Below are 18,739 nucleotides of genomic sequence, written 5' to 3'. Positions count from 1 at the left end.
TCTCCAGTTTGGAAGCCAGAATTAGTAAGTCAGAGAAGACACTGAGGCAAGACACCTGCAAGCTGAGGCAAGTCAAATGTTAGTGAGGCCTCAGATAAGAAGAGTGGGGTGGGGGTGCTGTCAGGGAAAGGCTGCTTGAACACTGAGCTAGAGTGTTTATAAATACTAGGGATAAATAGTTTACCCTTTCACCTTTCCATTCTTTGTGGGGAGGAAGAGCTCTGTGGTTAAGCAGAAGAGACTAAAGAAAGATGAGATCAGGTGAAACAAAAAAAGAGAAAATGTAGTTGGAATGGCCCTGAACAATTCTCTGCAGTGTGCTTAAAATTGTCACTGTGGAAACAGCCTGGTCTTCTTTCTCTGCTGCAAGTTTGGCATGTCACTTGTCTGTCTTTGTGGTCTTCTGGGCAGCTAAGTTCTAGACATATATTTCACTAAGGTCATCTTCTCAACCTTTCCAAAACACAATTTTTTTCCTGGCAGTTTTCAAACAGATTTTAAAATACATGCCTGAAAGCCCTCCTTGGACTATTGTGGATTCAGCTGTACATCAACACCGGGTATAGACTGAGGCTTAAATGCTGACCTCAGTTCCATCAGTACAGATCTGGGTAATTTAATAAAATGTGGTTAATACATAACTGGTTAGGAATAATAACCAATGAAATGTTTTGTTCATTCTTTTTGTGGGCAAGTGTAAATCTACAAAATGGAATTGGGGCTTTTGAAAAATGACTTACTGTGAATCACAAAAAACCAAAACTACCATCACAAATCACCAAGGATTCTTGTATTTCAGAACTGGGAGTCTAATTACACAGTCACTGTGTGTGTGTCCAGTTCAAAACAAACCTACAAGGGTATGATGGCAAGTTGTGGTTTCCTAAGAGACAAGCAAATGGATAAATGAATTAGGCTATTTCCCTCTATTTCAATGCTATAAAAATACGTAAACTGGAACAGAGATAGCAATGTTTATAAACATGCTTCTGAAAGCCTGTCACTTAACCCAGTGGGGCAATTCCACACAGATGATAAACAATAGTCTTTATGGACAAAAATGCCGGGGGGGGGGGGGAATAAGCTTTCTAAGTAGGATTCGGCTTTGAGGACTGAGTTTAAGACGCTGAGTTTTGCTAATTTGGCAAATTTGGGTTGAGGAGACAATTTTGGACATGGTCCTTTAAGTCTACACTCTTATACAGTCTACCCAGAGATTCGATATCATGTGCTCCCAACTGTTCTAGGCCCTGGAAAAGCTCCTGGTTCTTGCAGAGGCTTGGGAAAGACTTGTAACCTCAAAGACTACTTTGAACTGTTTGACAAACCTGTAAAGTATAGTGAGACTGATCATTTCCCTGCTGGAAAGTCTTTTTTTCTCAAATGCTTGTTATTAGGTTGAGATCATATATCTATTTTAAATTCCTTAAATAATTTGTACTGTTCATAAATTGTCTTATTCTTTTTCTCTTAACAGCTACATTTTCATTATCATTGTTCTTTAAAAACTGATAGATGGATGTTGACCACACGCTGTCCATACAATTCTCTCTGCGTGTAAGTATTTTGAATATAAATTCAAAACAAAGCTTACTTAGAAATAACTTTCCCCTAAGCCACACTTCTGTACATTAACTTACCTCTAACTCTATATACATAAGCTGAATAAGCTTAAGCCATTTTTTAAAAATTAATTTTTGTCAAAGCAGTAAACAGATTTAAAAACCAGACATAAGCACTTTCAATTCTCTTCTCTGTTCTAAAATTTACCTCATTGACTCTGCATAATACACATCTCAAGTCATCATTTTAAAACATTAGGTACTAATTTCCTGTTATGTTAAGTGAGGAGTTACCTTTCAATCATTTCTTTTCTTCACTTCTCTCTTGATATAGCTATTATTATTTTTTGTTGTTAAAGCTGTATGTAAAAATTTTTTTGACTTATTTAAAATTTTCATGACTTTTATACTACTTTCTAGGCGATTTCTCCAACTTTGTTGTTAATCTATTGCAATTTAAATTGTCTCTATCACAGTTGTCATTCTTTAGAGCCCCATTATTATTTGATAGTTGCTTTTTCATTTTGAAAAGAAGAGTAACAATGTAATGTCTACATCTGAGAAGAGATTTAGATACATATTTGAAAAGAAAGGGAGTAAAATGACTATAACTCAATAAAAAATGAAAAAAAAAGAAAAAGGAAAGAAAGGGAGTCAGAATTCAGAAGAATAAAGAGGAGTATGTCATTGAGGGAGAAAGAAGATAAGAATTTTGTTGCTTCCTGTGAAAATGTTGGCATTCTAACAGCTGACAGTCCCAAGTTCTTAGAAAATACATGCTTTCAGTGCTGGCCTTTACTTGGAGGCTTTTAGCCACTAGAAGTGTCTCTACCTTGAGATGATGGGGAAAATAAAACCTCCAATGACTCACTCTCCTAAATTCTGGACAGTGATTTAATTTCATCATCACCTGGTCCATATACCATGACTTTTTACTAAATTATATGTACAAATTCATTTAAATGATTTCCAGTTGAATTATCAGTTCTGCCTCCTGTTATTTAATCTTTAATACAAGAACTCATGTATTTTCACATGTTCTTTTTTTTTTTTTAATGGGAATATGAGTATGTCTATGAGTATGCTGTCATAGACAACAGCAGGCCACACAGACCAGAGGTGCCTGTGTGAGCACCAAGGGCCAGTTATTGGGGCCTTTTATAAGGTTGGGTCACAAGGTGCCTGATCAGCTGGTGCATAAGTCTCTGGTTGTAGGTGAGGTAAGAGGTTTAGGGTCTGTGAAGGGCGATAGGGTTTATAACTCTGATAAAGTAGGCATCATCTGGCCTATTAAGTTATTTGTTAGGGGAAATATGCCCAGTGGAGAATGTCAGACATCTGAGAGCCCAGGAATGGGGGTCGTTGGACTTTGAAGGACATCACTTGGCCCAACATTCCCCCATGGCAGATTGGCAGTGACAAATCTTTGAAATGGATGAGGGTTGCATCTTCCTTATCTACTTCCTGCTGAACTGTGGGTGTTGCACTGTCCCTGCCTATCGTGCCAATCTGTCCCGGGTTATGGGGCCCCGGCAGCCTTTAAGGTGGGAGCAGAAGGAGACCTCCAGCAGCATCCAAGGGCTGCATCACCAGGATGTTGGCTTAGTTCATGGTGGCAATCTTGGTAGGAGGGGTGTATTTGTTCCTAAGTTCTTGGACCTCAAAGAGAGACAGTCATTTTTGTGAGAGAGGAATACAACACAGAAATGTATACCAAGATGAAGCTAAACCCAGTAAAAACAAGAAATTTGAGAATGTCTGAAAAGAAAGACCTTATCCTTTCAGGTATCTAGGAAAAGGCATTAGAGAACCAGTCAGACACCTGTTTAGTGATTAATTTTCTGTAAGCTTTGACATACCTGGCTCATCGGGGATTTAAGTACAGCGCTCAGTATGTATAACTGAATGGGTGGGATGCTAAGAGCCATGTAGTTTTGTAAGACAGCTCTCCTTAATGGTCAAGTAGATGTCACCTTTAATGATTTTAGTGCCTTTCTAGATGAGGAGATGCAAGAATTTGGGTTTATAAAATCTTTTCCTGAAAATATCTAACTATCTGAAGGCCTGTTTTGCCAATAAAGTTGCTGGGTTCAATGTTTCCAGAGAATAGACACCAGTTCTGTAGGGGTGGGGATGGGTTGGTCACTCATTGCTCTAGGTAGAGGGGCAAACCTGGGTCCTAATTGCTTTTCTTTTTTTTTTTTAGCCAATCTTTCTTTTTTTTTAATTGAAGTATAGTTGACTTACAATGTTGTTGGTTCATACATAGTGATTCAAATATACATATATATGTGTTCTTTTCCATTGTAGGTCATTATAAGCCATTGAATATAGTTCCCTGTGCTATGCAGTAGGACCTTGCTGTTTATCTGTTTTGTTCACAGTTTGTATCTGCTAGTCCCAAACTACTAATTTATCCCTGCCCCCTCATTCCCCTTTGCTAACCATAAGTTTATTTTTTATGTCTATGAGTCTGTTTCTGTTTTGTAAATAAATTTGTGCCCTTTTATTAGATTCCACATGTAAGTGATATATATTTGTCTTTCTCTGACTTATTAGTATGACATCTCTAGGTCCATCCATGTGTCTGCAGATGGCATTATTTCATTCTTTTTATGGCTGAATAGTATTCCATTGTATTTATGTACCACAACTTTATCCAGTCATCTGTTGATGGACATTTAGGTTGCCTCCATATCTTGGCTATTGTAAATAGTACTGCTGTGAACATTGGGGTGCATGTATCTTTTCAAATTAGAGTTTTCTCTGGATATATGCCTAGGAGTGGGATTGTTGGATCACATTAGCCAATCTCTCTCTTTTTTTTTTTTTTGGCTCTGTATCTTGCCTCTTACTTTCCTAAGGGTCTCTAATTCCTGAGCATTTCTAGAATTACAGGTGCCATTGCTCATTTCTCAGCAGAATCACTGCCTGCAGACACTTAGGTATCAGTGTATCCTCCACTAAGCTATTACTTCTCTGTCAGCTTTCAGTCTTCCAAAATTATGTTAAGCTCTCTTGTCTTTGTGGGTTTATGTAACGCTTAACCAGGGGTCAAGTTTGCTATTTTGTGCAATTGAGATTGTGATTACTCTGAAAAATGCTAAAAAGCCATGTGAACTGCCTTTCCTTATATGACTTGTTTCTCCTTGATATGTATTTTGCAAATATAGCTCTTAATTTAATGTACAGTTATGATAAAAAAATTAATGTATGCAATCGATTTCTTTCTTTTTTCCCTTAAAAATATCAAATTTACTAAGGTATTATTTATCTACATAATATGCACCCTTTAAAAAATTAATTAATTACTTTTTATTGAAATATAGTTAATATACATGCTCATTTCTTCATGAGTGTTCCCTGACTGCTCTTGGGTCAGGAATAAAGCTATAAAAAACTATCAGTAGTATTCTTTTGAAACTTGCTGAAGTTAACATTTCTGCTTCACTTGTGGTTGTTCCCGTGGAGACACCATAGTAACTGTAACCGCTGGCAGGGTTTGGAAGTTTCTACGTTGACTTTCTTTTATGGCAGTTTGCTCTTTCACACACTCTCTTTCTTATTCTTTTGCGGCAAATGGAATACCAGCAAGTCAGACTGATTTATATTATGGACAACCTAAATTTGGACATATTTTTTTAAAAAGGGACAAAATTCAAGATCGGTTTTCTTTAGTAACAGGAGTAAACATTTATAAAATTCCTAACTGTTTCTATAATTCCAGGAGATGAAACTGGTACCTTCTAACGGTTTACAGTGATTTTTTTTTAAGTTGTTTCAAGTTTATTTATTTATTTGTTTATTATTAAAGTATAGTTGATTTACAATATTATTTAAGTTTCAGGTATGCAACAGTGTTTCACAATTTCTGAAGGTTATATTCCATTTGTAATTATTATAAAATATTGGCTATATTCCCTGTGCTGTACAATATATCCTCCAGCCTTATGTATTTTATACATAGTAGTTTGAACCTCTTAATCCTCTACCCTTCTCTTGTCCCTCCCCCTTCCTTCTCCCCACTGGTAACCACTAGCTTGTCTTTTATATCTGTGAGTATATTTCTTTTCTGTTGTATTCACTAATTTATTTTATTTTCCAGATTCTACATATGTGATATCATGGTTTAAGGTTGTTTTACTGAAGGTACTGAAAGGACTGCATGCATTTTCTTATCGTAAGGGACCAAATGGGATGAGATGAAATAACGGTTTTAAGAAGGGGTCCCTAGTCAGAGGCCCACTGTAGGCCACATGGCTTCTCTTATGTGATCTCATTTATTTTCTTTCTCCAAATGACCACCGAGGGAGCTGTGAACCCTGTACAGATATGAACTTGGAGCCTTTGTGTTTAGTCGGGGCAGAGCCAAGGCGGGAGCCCAGGGCCCGTGCACTTCCCTGTGGGCCAGTTTTCCTAGCTTAGGTCCTGTATTTCCTGTGCTTTGCTTCCAGGTTAGTGAGAACCAGTGTAGCACTGTAGGTAAGCATGGATTCTGCAGCCACACTACCTGCATTCAAATATCTATTGCATCATGTACCAGTTGAGCCCTGTGCCTCAGTTTCTCTTATCTGTAAAATGAAGAAAATGATAGTCGCTATGGGAATTAGTATTGTGAAACACCTAGTAAATATTATACAAGTGTTTACTAAACAGTAGGTAAATTCTATTGGACTTCTTGTCCTCCTACTGTGCTTAGTACTTACAGGAAAGCAGATATTATCTTTAGGCTTTCCCATAAGGAAGAGCTCTATGGAAATAGAGATGTCTGTAGACGTGAGTTTCCCTTCTTACATGGAAGATTTGGGCCAGACAGGTGACACACTTTAAGTAAAATGTCACTTAGTGCCAATCCTGAAATGGATGTTCTTAAGCAAAATCTAAGTGCTTGTAAGACTTATATATCCTTGAATAGCTACATAGAGCTTTAATAAGTGGTTGAACTGGAATAATCAGATGAAGAATGGTAAAATAATCAAATTATATTTTGTCTTTATAAAGTGAGGGGGCTTAGCTAGACGACGCCAAATACACGTGACCTCTATAATCATTAAGTGTCTCAGCTCAGTTGGCTAATTCACACCTGGAATGTAGATGCTGATGTACTTAGATTTAAGACAGAATGATAGAACAGATGCAAATCCTCTGGTGTCATTTGCCTAATTAAATTTCCAAAGGCTGCATGAAAACAACCATAAGATTACAGAGATCTTTGGTTACAGCTTTGTATCCTTTTGTCCACAGGCCCTTGTAACCTCTTATCCCTATGTTGAGTAAATCAATGACCTTGGTGCCATACTGCACCTCAGAGGTTACTATTTAAATAAAGGAGTTAAGGCAAGTACTGTTATCACTTGTGGGCAGGTCACCTGCCCAGGATGTTATCCTTATCCAGAGCAGACTCAGGCACAGCACGTCTTTTTCAGAATACCAACAATTCCACATGGGTTGGGGAATTGAATAATGTCAACAACTAAAGATTAACCTTTGCTTGCTTGTAGAAACGACAAAGTAGAGGGGCTAAAAGAGTTCATAGCCTGAGGGGTAAACAGACTGCAAAGGTTAGTGTTTCTCAATCTGGGAGACAGTTTTATATCAGTCTGAGAAAAGCATCTGGAATAATTTTAATCAAGCACTCTGGGCTTATGCTAGACTTCCAGTGGCTCATCCACATGATGGATGGGTAAAGAACACTGATTGGAGAATCAGTGGCTTCTGAAGAGGCAGCTGTTGAAGGTTCCCTTGCCAGGCAATTGTCTGGTAATTGTCTTGATTAATGAGATTATGCAGTGGAAAAGCATACAAAGCTGAGGCTGCTAAGCTGAGGAGAAAAAACTCATTTTCCCCCTTGTACTATAGAGCAATTACCTAGAGGAGTGGAGAAACATTGGGGTGCCCAGCTGACCTTCATTGACATCAGATTAGTTGCTAATTTTAGGAAGCATTTGATTAGTATTTGGGAGTTATATTCAGGAATTTCTTCATTTGCCACCCCCCCACCCCGGGAAGATCCTGTTGAAGTGATATGTTTGTGTTTAGTTTTCCAAGTACTATTGACCGTTAAACAACTCAGAGGTTAGGGGCGCCTGACCTTACACACAGTCAAAAATCCGCCTGTAACTTATAGTCTGTCCTCTGTATATGCATTGCCTCTGAATCTGTGATTCCACATCTGTGGGCTGTTTCAGTCAACCCTGGATCATGTAGTACTGAAGTATTTACTATTGAAAAAAATTCACATATAAATGGACCTATGCAGTTCAAACCCATGTTGTTCAAGGGTCAACTGTAGTTGGAATTCTTGACAATAAAACCCAACAGAATGCTGCTGCTTGTAGTAGTTCTTAATTGAGTATCTATTGAATGGAAAAAGAAAAGAGGCAATATTATGTATTGGTTAAGAGCTGCACCCTGAAATGAAACTCCTGGGTGTGATTCCTTACTGTACGATTTATAAGCTTTGTGATTTTGAGTAAATTAACCTTTCTAGGCCTCAGTTTTCTCATTTATAAAATGAAAATAGCAAGTGCTTCATCCACGTCAGTTGCTGTTAACAGCGTTGTTGTTGATTTCGTTAGCTGACCAGTGACTCTGGGAAGAGTGCAAGGTCTGTTGTACCCATACATTGGCCCCTTTCTGGGTCCTTCTCACATCAGGTGGGAGGCGTGAGATGAGAGAGTGAACCGAATATCCTAGTGGCCTGAGACACCTTCCCTCTGTAACTTCCATTTTCCTCTCCAGCAGCAGCTTTCCAATGAGTACAGGTGACTTCAGTTCATTCTTTGTCATGGATTTTTTTGTTTTGTTTTGTTTTATTACCTACAAAATCAAGGTTTTCTGGCTTACCATTGTGAACTGATAAAACTTACTGACTTTTTTCCGTTACTGTGGGCTGTTAGCAAAGAAATCTGACCTGTCACAAACAGAGGAACTTGCCCCAACATTCTTGCAATCTCCCTGACCAGGGCGATGCTTAGTCTTAAGATGGTGCTGGAGAGGAGCAGGGAGTCAGGAGGTATATCCCTGGCTTGAGAAGAAAAAGACTAAAGAGAAAAGCCTGAGACTGTGCATTTACAGAGCAGCTCAGCTTGGTTGAAACTTGGCTTTGTTTAACGCCCAACTTCTCAGGAGATTTTCCTCGGCTGAGTGGGCTTGGTGGGGCACTGGCTTGAGAGTGTTGCTTAGCAACAAGATTTTGTGGCACCCGATTCTCAAGGAGTCAAGCCACTCATCCCCTGCCTGCCCTCCACCCACCCTCAGCTACCATCCTGAGCCTCCTATTAGACGATCAAGTGTGTGCCGGAGGGAGGGACCAGAGAGAGGGGGCGAAGTTTAATCATTGAACTAAGCAGCCTGGAAGTATTTAATCTGTAGCACCTAGTTCCCCGGAGGCCTCTGGCTTGAGCTGGAAGTGGGCAGCGCTCTGGAGACGTGGGAGTAAACACTGCACAGAAGTCTCTGCTCATCTCAGAAGAAACCAAACTTGGGGAAAAATGTTTGCGGTACACCTGATGGCATTTTACTTCACCAAACTGAAGGAAGATCAGATCAAGAAGGTAAGGACTCATCAAGCTGAGAGATCTAGGTTCAGTCTTCACTGATAGAGCTCACCAATCCTGTGCCTAGGTGCAAAAGGACTTAAGAGAGCTTATTAGAAAAGATGCAAGAAGCACAGGGGCAGTACAGAGCTCGTAGAGGGGGAGGGGGAAGAGGAAGTAAATCTCCCACAGGCTGGGCGTACTGTCCTGAGCTTTGAATTTCACCTGGACTTCCTGGCAGATATCAGACAGGAAAGGGAAGAGGAAAAAGTCTTTAGAAAGCTTGATGACGATTGTGTTTGATGTGAGGGATATTTGAGGGGAAAGGCTACAAAGGAGAGGAGAGTCATTTCTAAAGAAAATGTGAGAACTTTTAAAGTAATTCATGATTTTTCACGTGCTTGAAAGAATATAAATGTGGACACCAAGAGGGATGTGAGCTTTCACATACAGTAATCAAAATGTGTATTATTGGCACGTGCTTTTTGTGAATGGTGTGCTCTTAATGATGTGCATTATTTCACCACTTTGCCCAAGAAATCTGTCTATAAAATTCATTCTAAGGTGGGCTGGTGATAAGTTGCCAAGACTCAACTGGGGGCCCTCAACATTGAGAAAGGCAGGAGCCCTGCCTGCCACTGTAGCCACACCAGCTACCAGTGGCAGGGCCCTGGGCACTGGCCTCCCTCAATTTATAGATAACAGTAGGTGGATTTAGCCAAGATTACACAAGTATTTAAGGTGGAGTGAGGATTAAACTTGTCTCTAACTCCTTCCCAGCATTCTTTCCATTGTGTCTTTTTTATTTTTATTTTTATTTTATAATTTTGTTTTTATTGTGTCTTGATGCCTCTTGGCTTTTCAGACTGAAAGAAAGAAAGCGTGACCCCTGGGACCCCTACTTTGCTGAGTGAGATAAACTCCCACTACATTCATTAGAGAGAGTTCATTAGAGTTGGGTTATAGTAGCAAATCTTAAAATACTGTAAGTCAATCAGAGTTAAGCTGTCTTAATTTTCATTTGTTGATTAGATTCACAGACCCCTCTACTGACTTCTTAAGGAAAAGTTCTATACAGCATTGCTTAAGACCTCTTAGTAAAGAAGCAACCTGCATGGAGTCTCCCCAGTCCCGAAGGGGGAGTCTTTGGAAACTTTACACTTTTGGTTCTGCAAATTAGTTTCATATCCTTGCCCCTTTGTGGTGGTTAACCTTTAGATACACCCTAGAATCAAGCTGGACATGTTTGTCCACCAGCCCAGGTGCACGTCCAGGAGGCAGGATGCGCAGCCTCCTCTGATCTGTTCCACGTCCTTGTGGAAGGAGGGTCATCCTTTGTCAAGGCTTGGAGTTGACCCCTCCGTCTCCCCAGGGAAAGCAAGAAAGCTCCTGAGAGTGAGCTGAGCAGGAGTAGTCTGGAGCAGTACGCAACCACCTTGAGTGAGTGACCTAGCCACGCAGGCTGGTTTATGAGTTGCTGGGATGAGTCACAGGTTCTGAGAACACCAACTCATTCACTTCTACTTATGGTGAAAGCACACCTGGTCAAAAGGTATGAGCTCTTCCTCTGTCCCACTCAGGTAGCCAGTCCTCTCCTTAGTTTCTGTGCTTCCTGACTCCAGAGTTGTCAAGATCCTGGGCCCCACTTGCCTGTGAGGGTTACTATTTAGATTCTGGAACAGTTTTTTAAAATCTCCCTATACCAACATCAAAACAAAAGCAAAACAAAACAAGAAGGAAGGAAAGAAGAAAAAGAGAAAGAAAAAGAAAAAGAAAGGAGAAACTACTCTTACAGCTTCTTTTCCAATTCCATATATTGACATTATTTGACCTATTGATAACATTGGGCTGAGTCTGGTCACTGACCTGCAGGTTGTCCATTCATAAAAGGACTGGTTAGATTTTCCCATGTGTGCTTTTTACAGTTTAATAAGTCAACATTATGAAAAGTGGAAATGTTACCTTTAATCCCACCCACCTCTTTCACAAACACTGACATATTTACCATGTGGAAGCCCTTGTAGTCTTTTTTTATCCTGGATGTTTTTACAGTTATATTGTATGTACAATTCAGAATCTTATATCCTTCACCTATTGTTATATTGTAACCACTGGTGTACATTTCTCCATAATTATTTTAGTATCTTTCTAATACTCAGTCAACTTGAACAATTTACCTTTTCCCTCTTGTTGGACATTTAGCCACTTTTATTTTTTAACAATTAAGGTATTGCTGAGATAAACATTGGTATGTATTTAGTGTACTTTGTCTTTGGGATTATTTCTCAAGGGTAGATTTCCAGAAGTGAAATCATTGGGTCAAAGAGTTGAACCATTTTATGACTTGATTCTTTATATGGGACCTTTGGACTAAGTAATCTCTAAAGTCCCTTCTGGCTCCCACATTCACACACAGTACTCATTCATGCTGTAATTCAGCAGCTCCTAAGCTCACACTTTTGATTCTACTCTTCCTACATTAACTGTGATGTTTGTTGGCTCTTTTGTTCAGAAGATATCTTATGTTATAGTTTGTGAGTCACTCCAAAAGTAGGCATGGTTTTCTACAACTCAAGTACCCTCCCCTGCGCCTGCAACTTGTGTGCCTTGTGAGGCCAATAGGCCTCAAATCACCTGTTTGGATTTAAAACGCAACCTTTTTGTCCCAGCCTATGTGTCATTCTTCCCTTCTAGCTGCTGTTCCAGGTGTTGTGGAAGATAGAAAGGCTAGACAAGAAACCTATACTAAGGAGACATTTTTGTCTGTCATAAGTTTAACTTATTGCAACAACAGGAGTAGTAATCCAAAGTCCTGAATGACTCTGTTAAACTACAACTCACAGACGACCCCAGAAGGGCCTCAAAACCATTACTTCCCTTTACGAGGGATGGTGCTATGGGATGCCTCGAGAAGTTCTTTATACTCTGGGGCTGAGGAAAAATGAGCAGTACGTTTACGGGCACTGTGTGAGGGGCCTTGGGGTGATAAAGGAGCAAGTTTAGTTCCCGTGTAGCGTATCTCACCCTTCCCCAAGCCCCAGTTACTTGGGTCACGTCCCTTCTGTCGGTTTTCTCTGTATATGTGGCTGTGCCAACCAATTAGTCATAAACAGACTAAGGGTGAACAGGAAGCCCTTAATGAAGCTTGACCTGGTTCCATCCTATCTTCTCAAATATGCTGAAAGCCCAATTGTCCTCTTTTGTTAATGGCTCTCTGATGGTTTTCTGGCCTCTCTCTGGCCCCCCCAAGTCCTGGGAGCCATGGACCACCTCAGTGGCTTAGAACTCCATAGTGGCCCTGGACTGAGCTGGGATGCCTGTCCTCTAGGCCTGATGGCTGGGTACCTGTCCTATGATAAAGGTCATGTGGCCCCTGGGCTTTGGTATAATTTGTCTGTTGGGCTTGTGGGACCCACATAAAGCTATGAAGCAAACCCTGACCACGTAGCAAGGAATGTGGAGACTGCATTATAGTCCCAGTGCTGCCACTTCCTATGGCTCTCCTAATGCTGCTTAACAGCTCTGAGCCTTGGAGTCTTCATCTCTCAATTAGGGGCAATAATTTTGGCCTTACCCGGTTGCCTCAAAAGGATGTTTCAGAGATTAGATGAGGTGACATACATGAAAGCACATTGCAGACTACAATAAATGTTCTTAGCCTTAGATAAGAGTGTGGGAGAGCAATTACTTGCAGGAATGTGCCAAGATCAAGCCGCCTCGTGACCTGGATGGGTGGAGAGGCTGTTCAGTATATAAAACAGGGGTGACAAATACAGGGTGCCTGTGCCACTGTCCCTCCTCCTGATAATCCATCCCAGTGAGCCCTGGGAATCCAGGCTGCCAGCTCCAAATGATTAGCATTAGCATGGGGAGGAAGGTAATATGATGTGACATATTACCTTCACGTGGACTGCTCACAGCCATAGTGATTTTTATCACTTTCCTCCATTGGAGCAGTGGTCCTTTGCCACAATTTCCTGGTTATTTGAGTGACAGGCACTCATTTCCCATAGCAATTTGGGCTAGCTTTAAAAATTAAACTATCTTAATTAAAACAACCTCAATTAAAAACAGAATGGAAATTTAAGCACTGAACTGTAGAGATAGCACTTGGAAACTGAATTTAGTTCTGAGCTTTCCAGCAGCCACTAAACAAAGGGAGACATGTCTGAATATATACTGTTATTATTGGACAAAAGAAAGCTTCCGTGTCTAGGAATTTAAGGTTTAAGCTATAGCTATTCTTTTCTAGTGTAGGGGCAATGAGACAACTGTGAGTGTCTTGAACTAGGAATTAGAAACTGAATCCTTCCTAGTTTTGCCCCTCCATTGTCCCGTCAGAAAAAGTGGGTAATCATTTTTCCCTCAGAGCTTGTGCTTCAGAATAAGTCTCCACCTCCGCAGCCTTCCATTCCATTCTGTTCTTCTAACTCCCCATCTTGTCCTCAGCTTGATGAGGGGTTAGGCAAGGAACCTTTGGGAATCCACATCAAGTAGCTGTCCCTCAAGTGACTGGATAAGGAAGGTGTGGTATATATATATACACACATACATACATACATACACACACAATGGAATACTTCTCAGCCATAAAAAAGAATAAAATAATGCCATTTGCAGCAATATGGATGGGCCTGGAGATCGTCATACTAAGTCAAATAAGCCAGAAAGAGAAAGAAAAATACCATATAATACCACTTAATATGTGGAATCTTTAAAAAAAAAAAGGCAATTGAACTTACTTACAAAACAGATACAGACTCACAGACATAGAGAACAAACATTGTTCCCAGGGGGAAAGGGAGTAGGGAGGGATAAATTGGGAGGTCAGGATTTATAGATACTAACTATTATATATAAAATAGATAAACAGCAAGGTCCTACTGTGTAGCACAGGGAACTGTATTCAATACCTTGTAATGGCATATAATGAAAAAGAGTATTAAAATGATTATGTATGTATAAATGAATCACTGTGCTGTATACCAGAAATGAACACAGCATTGTTAATTGACTATACTTCAATAAAAAAATTTTTAATTAAAATAAGAAGCTGTCTAGAATCAGGAACACAACTTCATGCCTGGGGTGGGAATTCACAGCCTCGAATGGAGGGCAAGTGTCCCCAGCAGCCAATCCTGATCACTTTGGTATCTGTTCCAGGTGGACAGGTTCCTGTATCACATGCGGCTCTCTGATGAGACCCTTTTGGACATCATGGCTCGGTTCCAGGCTGAAATGCAGAAGGGCCTGGGGAAGGACACCAACCCCACAGCCTCAGTAAAGATGCTGCCCACCTTTGTCAGGGCCATTCCAGATGGCTCAGGTGAGTGGGGCTATGGGCTGCCAGGGACCATGATCCTCCTGGTTCCCTCTAGGCTGATGGGTGCCTGAAGTTTGCTCCTGTACCCTGGCTTATCTCTGCAGCCCTCTCTCCACATTCCCCGCCCCTACCTCCCCATTTCTCTATGCTCCAGTGGCTCAATATCAAAAGTTTGGACCAAAGTTCAAATGCACCTTTCTTTTTCCCTGCCTGCCTTGGCCCTACCCATTGTGTTCCTTCTCCTGCTGGAGAATCCCAAGTATTACCCTTGTGAACACCACTTAGCTTTTCCACCTCAGTGTAGAGATTATTGCCTTGATCTGGGAAGCATCCCCATGCTGGGCTAGGAGCTTGTCAGAGTGCCTATCCCCATGCTGTGTATGAGAGCCTCCCCACTAGTCCAGCACTTCATGAGGGCAGGATCTATTTCTTCTTCACCACAGTGTTCTGAGCGCTGCACAGTGCTTGATGCACACTAGGCCCTGAAATGTTTGTTGAATGGATGGTAAGTGGCATTTCACGCCTAGGTATCTAGGCTTTAGATTCTAGGCTTTAGATTCTAGGCTTTAGACAGTAAGTGATAGAAGATAGTATGTTGTGGTAGAAGAAATATTAAATGATAATTTAAGAAACCTGGGTTCTAGGCCCAGCTCTGTCATTCCTCAGTGATCTTTGGAAAAATGTTTAGCCTTACTTTTTCTGCCTATAAAATGAAAGAGTTGGCTTACGCATTAGTTTTCTATTGCTGTTGTAGTAAGTTACCACAGGCTTAGCAGCTTTAAACAACACGGATTTATACTCTTACAGCTCTGAAGTTCGGAATTTGATATGGGTCTCCCTGGGCTATACTCAGGGTGTCAGCAGAGCTGCATTCCTTCTGGAGGCTCTAGGGGAGAATCCATTTTTTTGCCTTTTCCAGCTTCTAGAGGCCGCTTGCATTTTTTGGCTCATGCTCCCTTCTATCTCCAAGCCCCAGTGTAGCATCTTCAAATCTCTGGCTCTGATCTTTCTGCCTCCCTCTTACATATTTAAAAACCCTGTGATTACATTAGGCCCACTCAGATAATCCAGAATAATTTCCCAATCTCATGGTCAACTGATGAACAATTTTTATTCTACCTGCAACCTTAATTCCCCCTTGTCATGTGACCTAACATACTCGTAGGATCCAGGGATTAGGATATAGACATCCTGGGAGAAACATTATTTTTCTTACCACAGCCTAGAGAACTCTAGAGGGAATCTCTGAGTTTTCATCAAACTCTTCCATTCTCAACCTCTGGGTAAGGCCATAGGAGGGAAAGGAACTGGTATCTACCAGGCACCTTCTGTGGCCATGGGGTGCTAGGGACGCACTGCCTCACACAATTCCCGTAAGAACCCCGTGGTGTAACTGCTATCCCCAGGTCAGCTGAGAGCACTAAAGACCAAGGGAATTCCCCAATTTCAGGGTCCCAGTGTTCCAGCCAAGCTCTAGCAGGGACTTTGGGGCTCTTGAAGGAGCAGAGACTCAAGTTTGGGGAGCTCTCAGAGAACTTTGATTGGATTTGCTGGGCTCTGGGCCCCCCTCTGTTAATGTCTGGTCCAAAGTAGCTTTGCTCTGCCATTTGAGAGGCCCCCGGGTCCTGTGGTGGAGCAGCCTGTTCCCTTGCTTGTGGGTGGGCATGTGGCGTGGGCAGTGTACCACCGTGGAGGAACATAAGCTGTGGAAAGAGACAGTCCTGCTTTGAAATCTCTGTTCAATTCTGACACTGCTCTTTAGAATGTTGAGGGGACTGTGGTCTTTGATGGGTCATCTGGGGCCATTCTGAGGAAGCACCTGAGTCATGAGGTGTATATATGGAGAGGAGGGAGCACCAGGTCAGAGTCCTGGCTTCCTGTGTTGTGGCTCCTCTTGTAGAGGTGTGTCCCAGAAGCAAAGGAAAGTGGCCTTTCACGGTCTAGAGGCTGCTGGCTGGATGTGTCTTCCCGGCCCTAGCTGCTTCAGGAAGGTTTGGAAGTGAAACTGACCAAGTTGTAGAAATTCCCTCCTCCTCAGACGAGGAGACACCACCTCCTTTCTTCACTGTCTCCTCAGAGCCTCTCATCACACAATAAATATCACCAGTGATCAAGCTATGGTCAGGTCCCTGGGCCCAGAGTCCCTGTGGAGCCAAGTGACCTTGTCAAGTCCCAGAACCACTGTACGCCTGTCCTCATTAGTAAAAGGGCTGTGGCCAGTTTGTCCCACCAACTTGTGGGGTCATTAGGGTCAGATGAGGTCACAAGGAAGGAATGCTTTAAACTCTCCAAAATGTCTCAAGTCCTGCGTAGCTTCTGCAACCTGGTGGTATAATTCCCGATTACTAACAAACAAAACCAAACAAATAAAACTCTCCTAATCTCTTGGGGCCTCCATTTCAGAAATGTATGCAAATTCCAGAGAAATCCTTCTGAGTGTGCCTACTCCAACTCTGTAGTTTCCCCTCCTTTCATCTGAACCTACCTGAGAAGGGGTAACTTGATTGAGCTTAGTTACCTCCCAGCCTTTCAGTCAGGGAGCTGCAACTGACTGTCCTTACTAGCACCTTAAAAGTGCCTTCTCTTCCGTCAGTCATAAGGGAAGGGGGACAGAAGTGCCATCTTGTTATCTGAATGTGACTGATTCTGTAGGCCCCACCACAGCTGCCTTTCTTCTTGGCATCTGTCTCCAGGCAGCTTCCTAGGCCTTCTGGAAGGTGAGCCTTGGGGGTGAACCCAGGAGCCCCAGTGTTGTCAGCTGATGGGCTGAGGGGTCTGCACTAGGACAGAAGTCCCATACTTGCCTGAGCATAAGACTTACCTGGGGCGATACCTAAACGTGGTTTCCCAGGCCTCTTACCCCTGGAGAGTCTGAATCTTCAGGAAGCTCCACGTTCAGTCATTATGTGACTTCGGGAGATGCTGCACTTGGAAATGGGGACGGAGCAGAGTTACAAGTCCTGGCAGTAGTTTAGGAAAGGAAACTCCTGGCGTCCATGGCAGCCTCCAGCTGCTGAAAGGTCACTGGAGGGTTGTCCCCAGCAGACAGATTGTCAAGGAAGCCTCACCCTCATGAAAGATTATTTCTTTTTAAAAAATTATTGTTTTTTTTTTATTTTTTAAGTTGAGATGCAATTGTCATACAGCACATTAATTTCAGATGTACAACATACTGATTGGATATTTGTATGTATTGTGAAATGATCACAGTAAGTCTAGTTAACATTCATCACCACACATAGTCACAAAAAACTTTTTTTGTGGTGAGAATTTTTAAGATCTACTCTCTTAGTAACTTTCAGATATGCAATTCAATATTATTAACTATAGTCACCGTGATGGGAGGTCATAACAATCTTAATAATGTCTGTAAAGATCCTGACGGCCCCACTGCTGCTGTTGTCTTCTGGGCAGGTTCTCCCTTCTCTGAGGTCCAATGAGTCCTTTTCCTGGGATCACAGTCACAAAAAGGATCACATTGTGTGGTTTCTGTGAACCAGGGTCTTGAGTCACTGGTGGAGTGAGGGGACCACAGTGCGATGATGGTGCTGGTGGCCAGAGGAAAGAATCAGTCCGCGCAGACATTACAGTACAGTAGGTCTTCTGTGTCACCTCCAACCTGGGTTGCAGCATAGGAACCTCCTCTTTTAATAAAATCCTTCAGTCCATCCTGGTTAGTGCCAGAGGTGTTTTCCCAAAACCTCAATCAAATCTTGGTTAAAATCTTTCTTAAAACTTTCTGTGACTCCCCACTACCTTCTGGATAAATCCTAAGCTCCTTGGGATGGGATGGCTTTTCCAAATCCTTCCTGATTTTTTTAACCCAAGACTGCCTGCCAGCCTCATTTCTGTCACACCTCTTTCCTGCTCAAAACACAGACCTTTCCACCCCCATACAGTCTCATTCCTTTGTTCACAGTTTCCTCTCCCTGGACCCCTGTGCTCCTCGGTCTGGCTGCCTGATGCCCTGTCACACTCAGCTCTGTCACCTGCTCTGATTTAGATGCCACTCCCTGTGCTTCCCATGACCAACCAGGGCTTGCCATATAGCAGACCCTCAATTAATGATAACTTTTCTTGGTTTGTTTTCTAATAGAAAATGGAGAGTTTCTTTCCCTGGATCTTGGAGGATCCAAGTTTCGAGTCTTGAAGGTGCAAGTCTCTGAAGAGGGGAAACGAAACGTCCAGATGGAGAGTCAGTTCTACCCAACACCCAATGAAATCATCCGAGGGAATGGCACACAGGTACCGGGCAGGAGCTCTACGAAGGTGGGGGAAGGCCTTGGCATCAAGTTTATGGGCGACTGAGCCTTAGC

At 41.9% G+C, this 18,739-nt stretch overlaps 1 protein-coding gene across 1 annotated transcript in view; it reads left to right on the top strand.

Moving 5' to 3' along the window:
• The first annotated feature begins 7,961 nt into the window (after nucleotides 1-7,961).
• The window catches only part of HKDC1 (hexokinase domain containing 1), a 40,818-nt gene continuing 30,040 nt past the window's right edge, over nucleotides 7,962-18,739 (top strand). The window contains exons 1-3 of the mRNA XM_006212892.4: nucleotides 7,962-9,118; nucleotides 14,264-14,426; nucleotides 18,520-18,668. Of these exons, the coding sequence (XP_006212954.1) occupies nucleotides 9,056-9,118; nucleotides 14,264-14,426; nucleotides 18,520-18,668 (375 nt within the window). The 5' untranslated portion in view covers nucleotides 7,962-9,055. The remainder of the gene's footprint in view (nucleotides 9,119-14,263; nucleotides 14,427-18,519; nucleotides 18,669-18,739) is intronic.

The sequence above is a fragment of the Vicugna pacos genome, chromosome 11, assembly GCF_048564905.1.
Source record: "Vicugna pacos chromosome 11, VicPac4, whole genome shotgun sequence".
In the NCBI taxonomy this organism is placed as follows: domain Eukaryota; kingdom Metazoa; phylum Chordata; class Mammalia; order Artiodactyla; family Camelidae; genus Vicugna; species Vicugna pacos.
The sequence above is the reverse complement of the archived record's forward strand: the minus strand, read 5'-3'. Positions and strand labels throughout refer to the sequence as shown.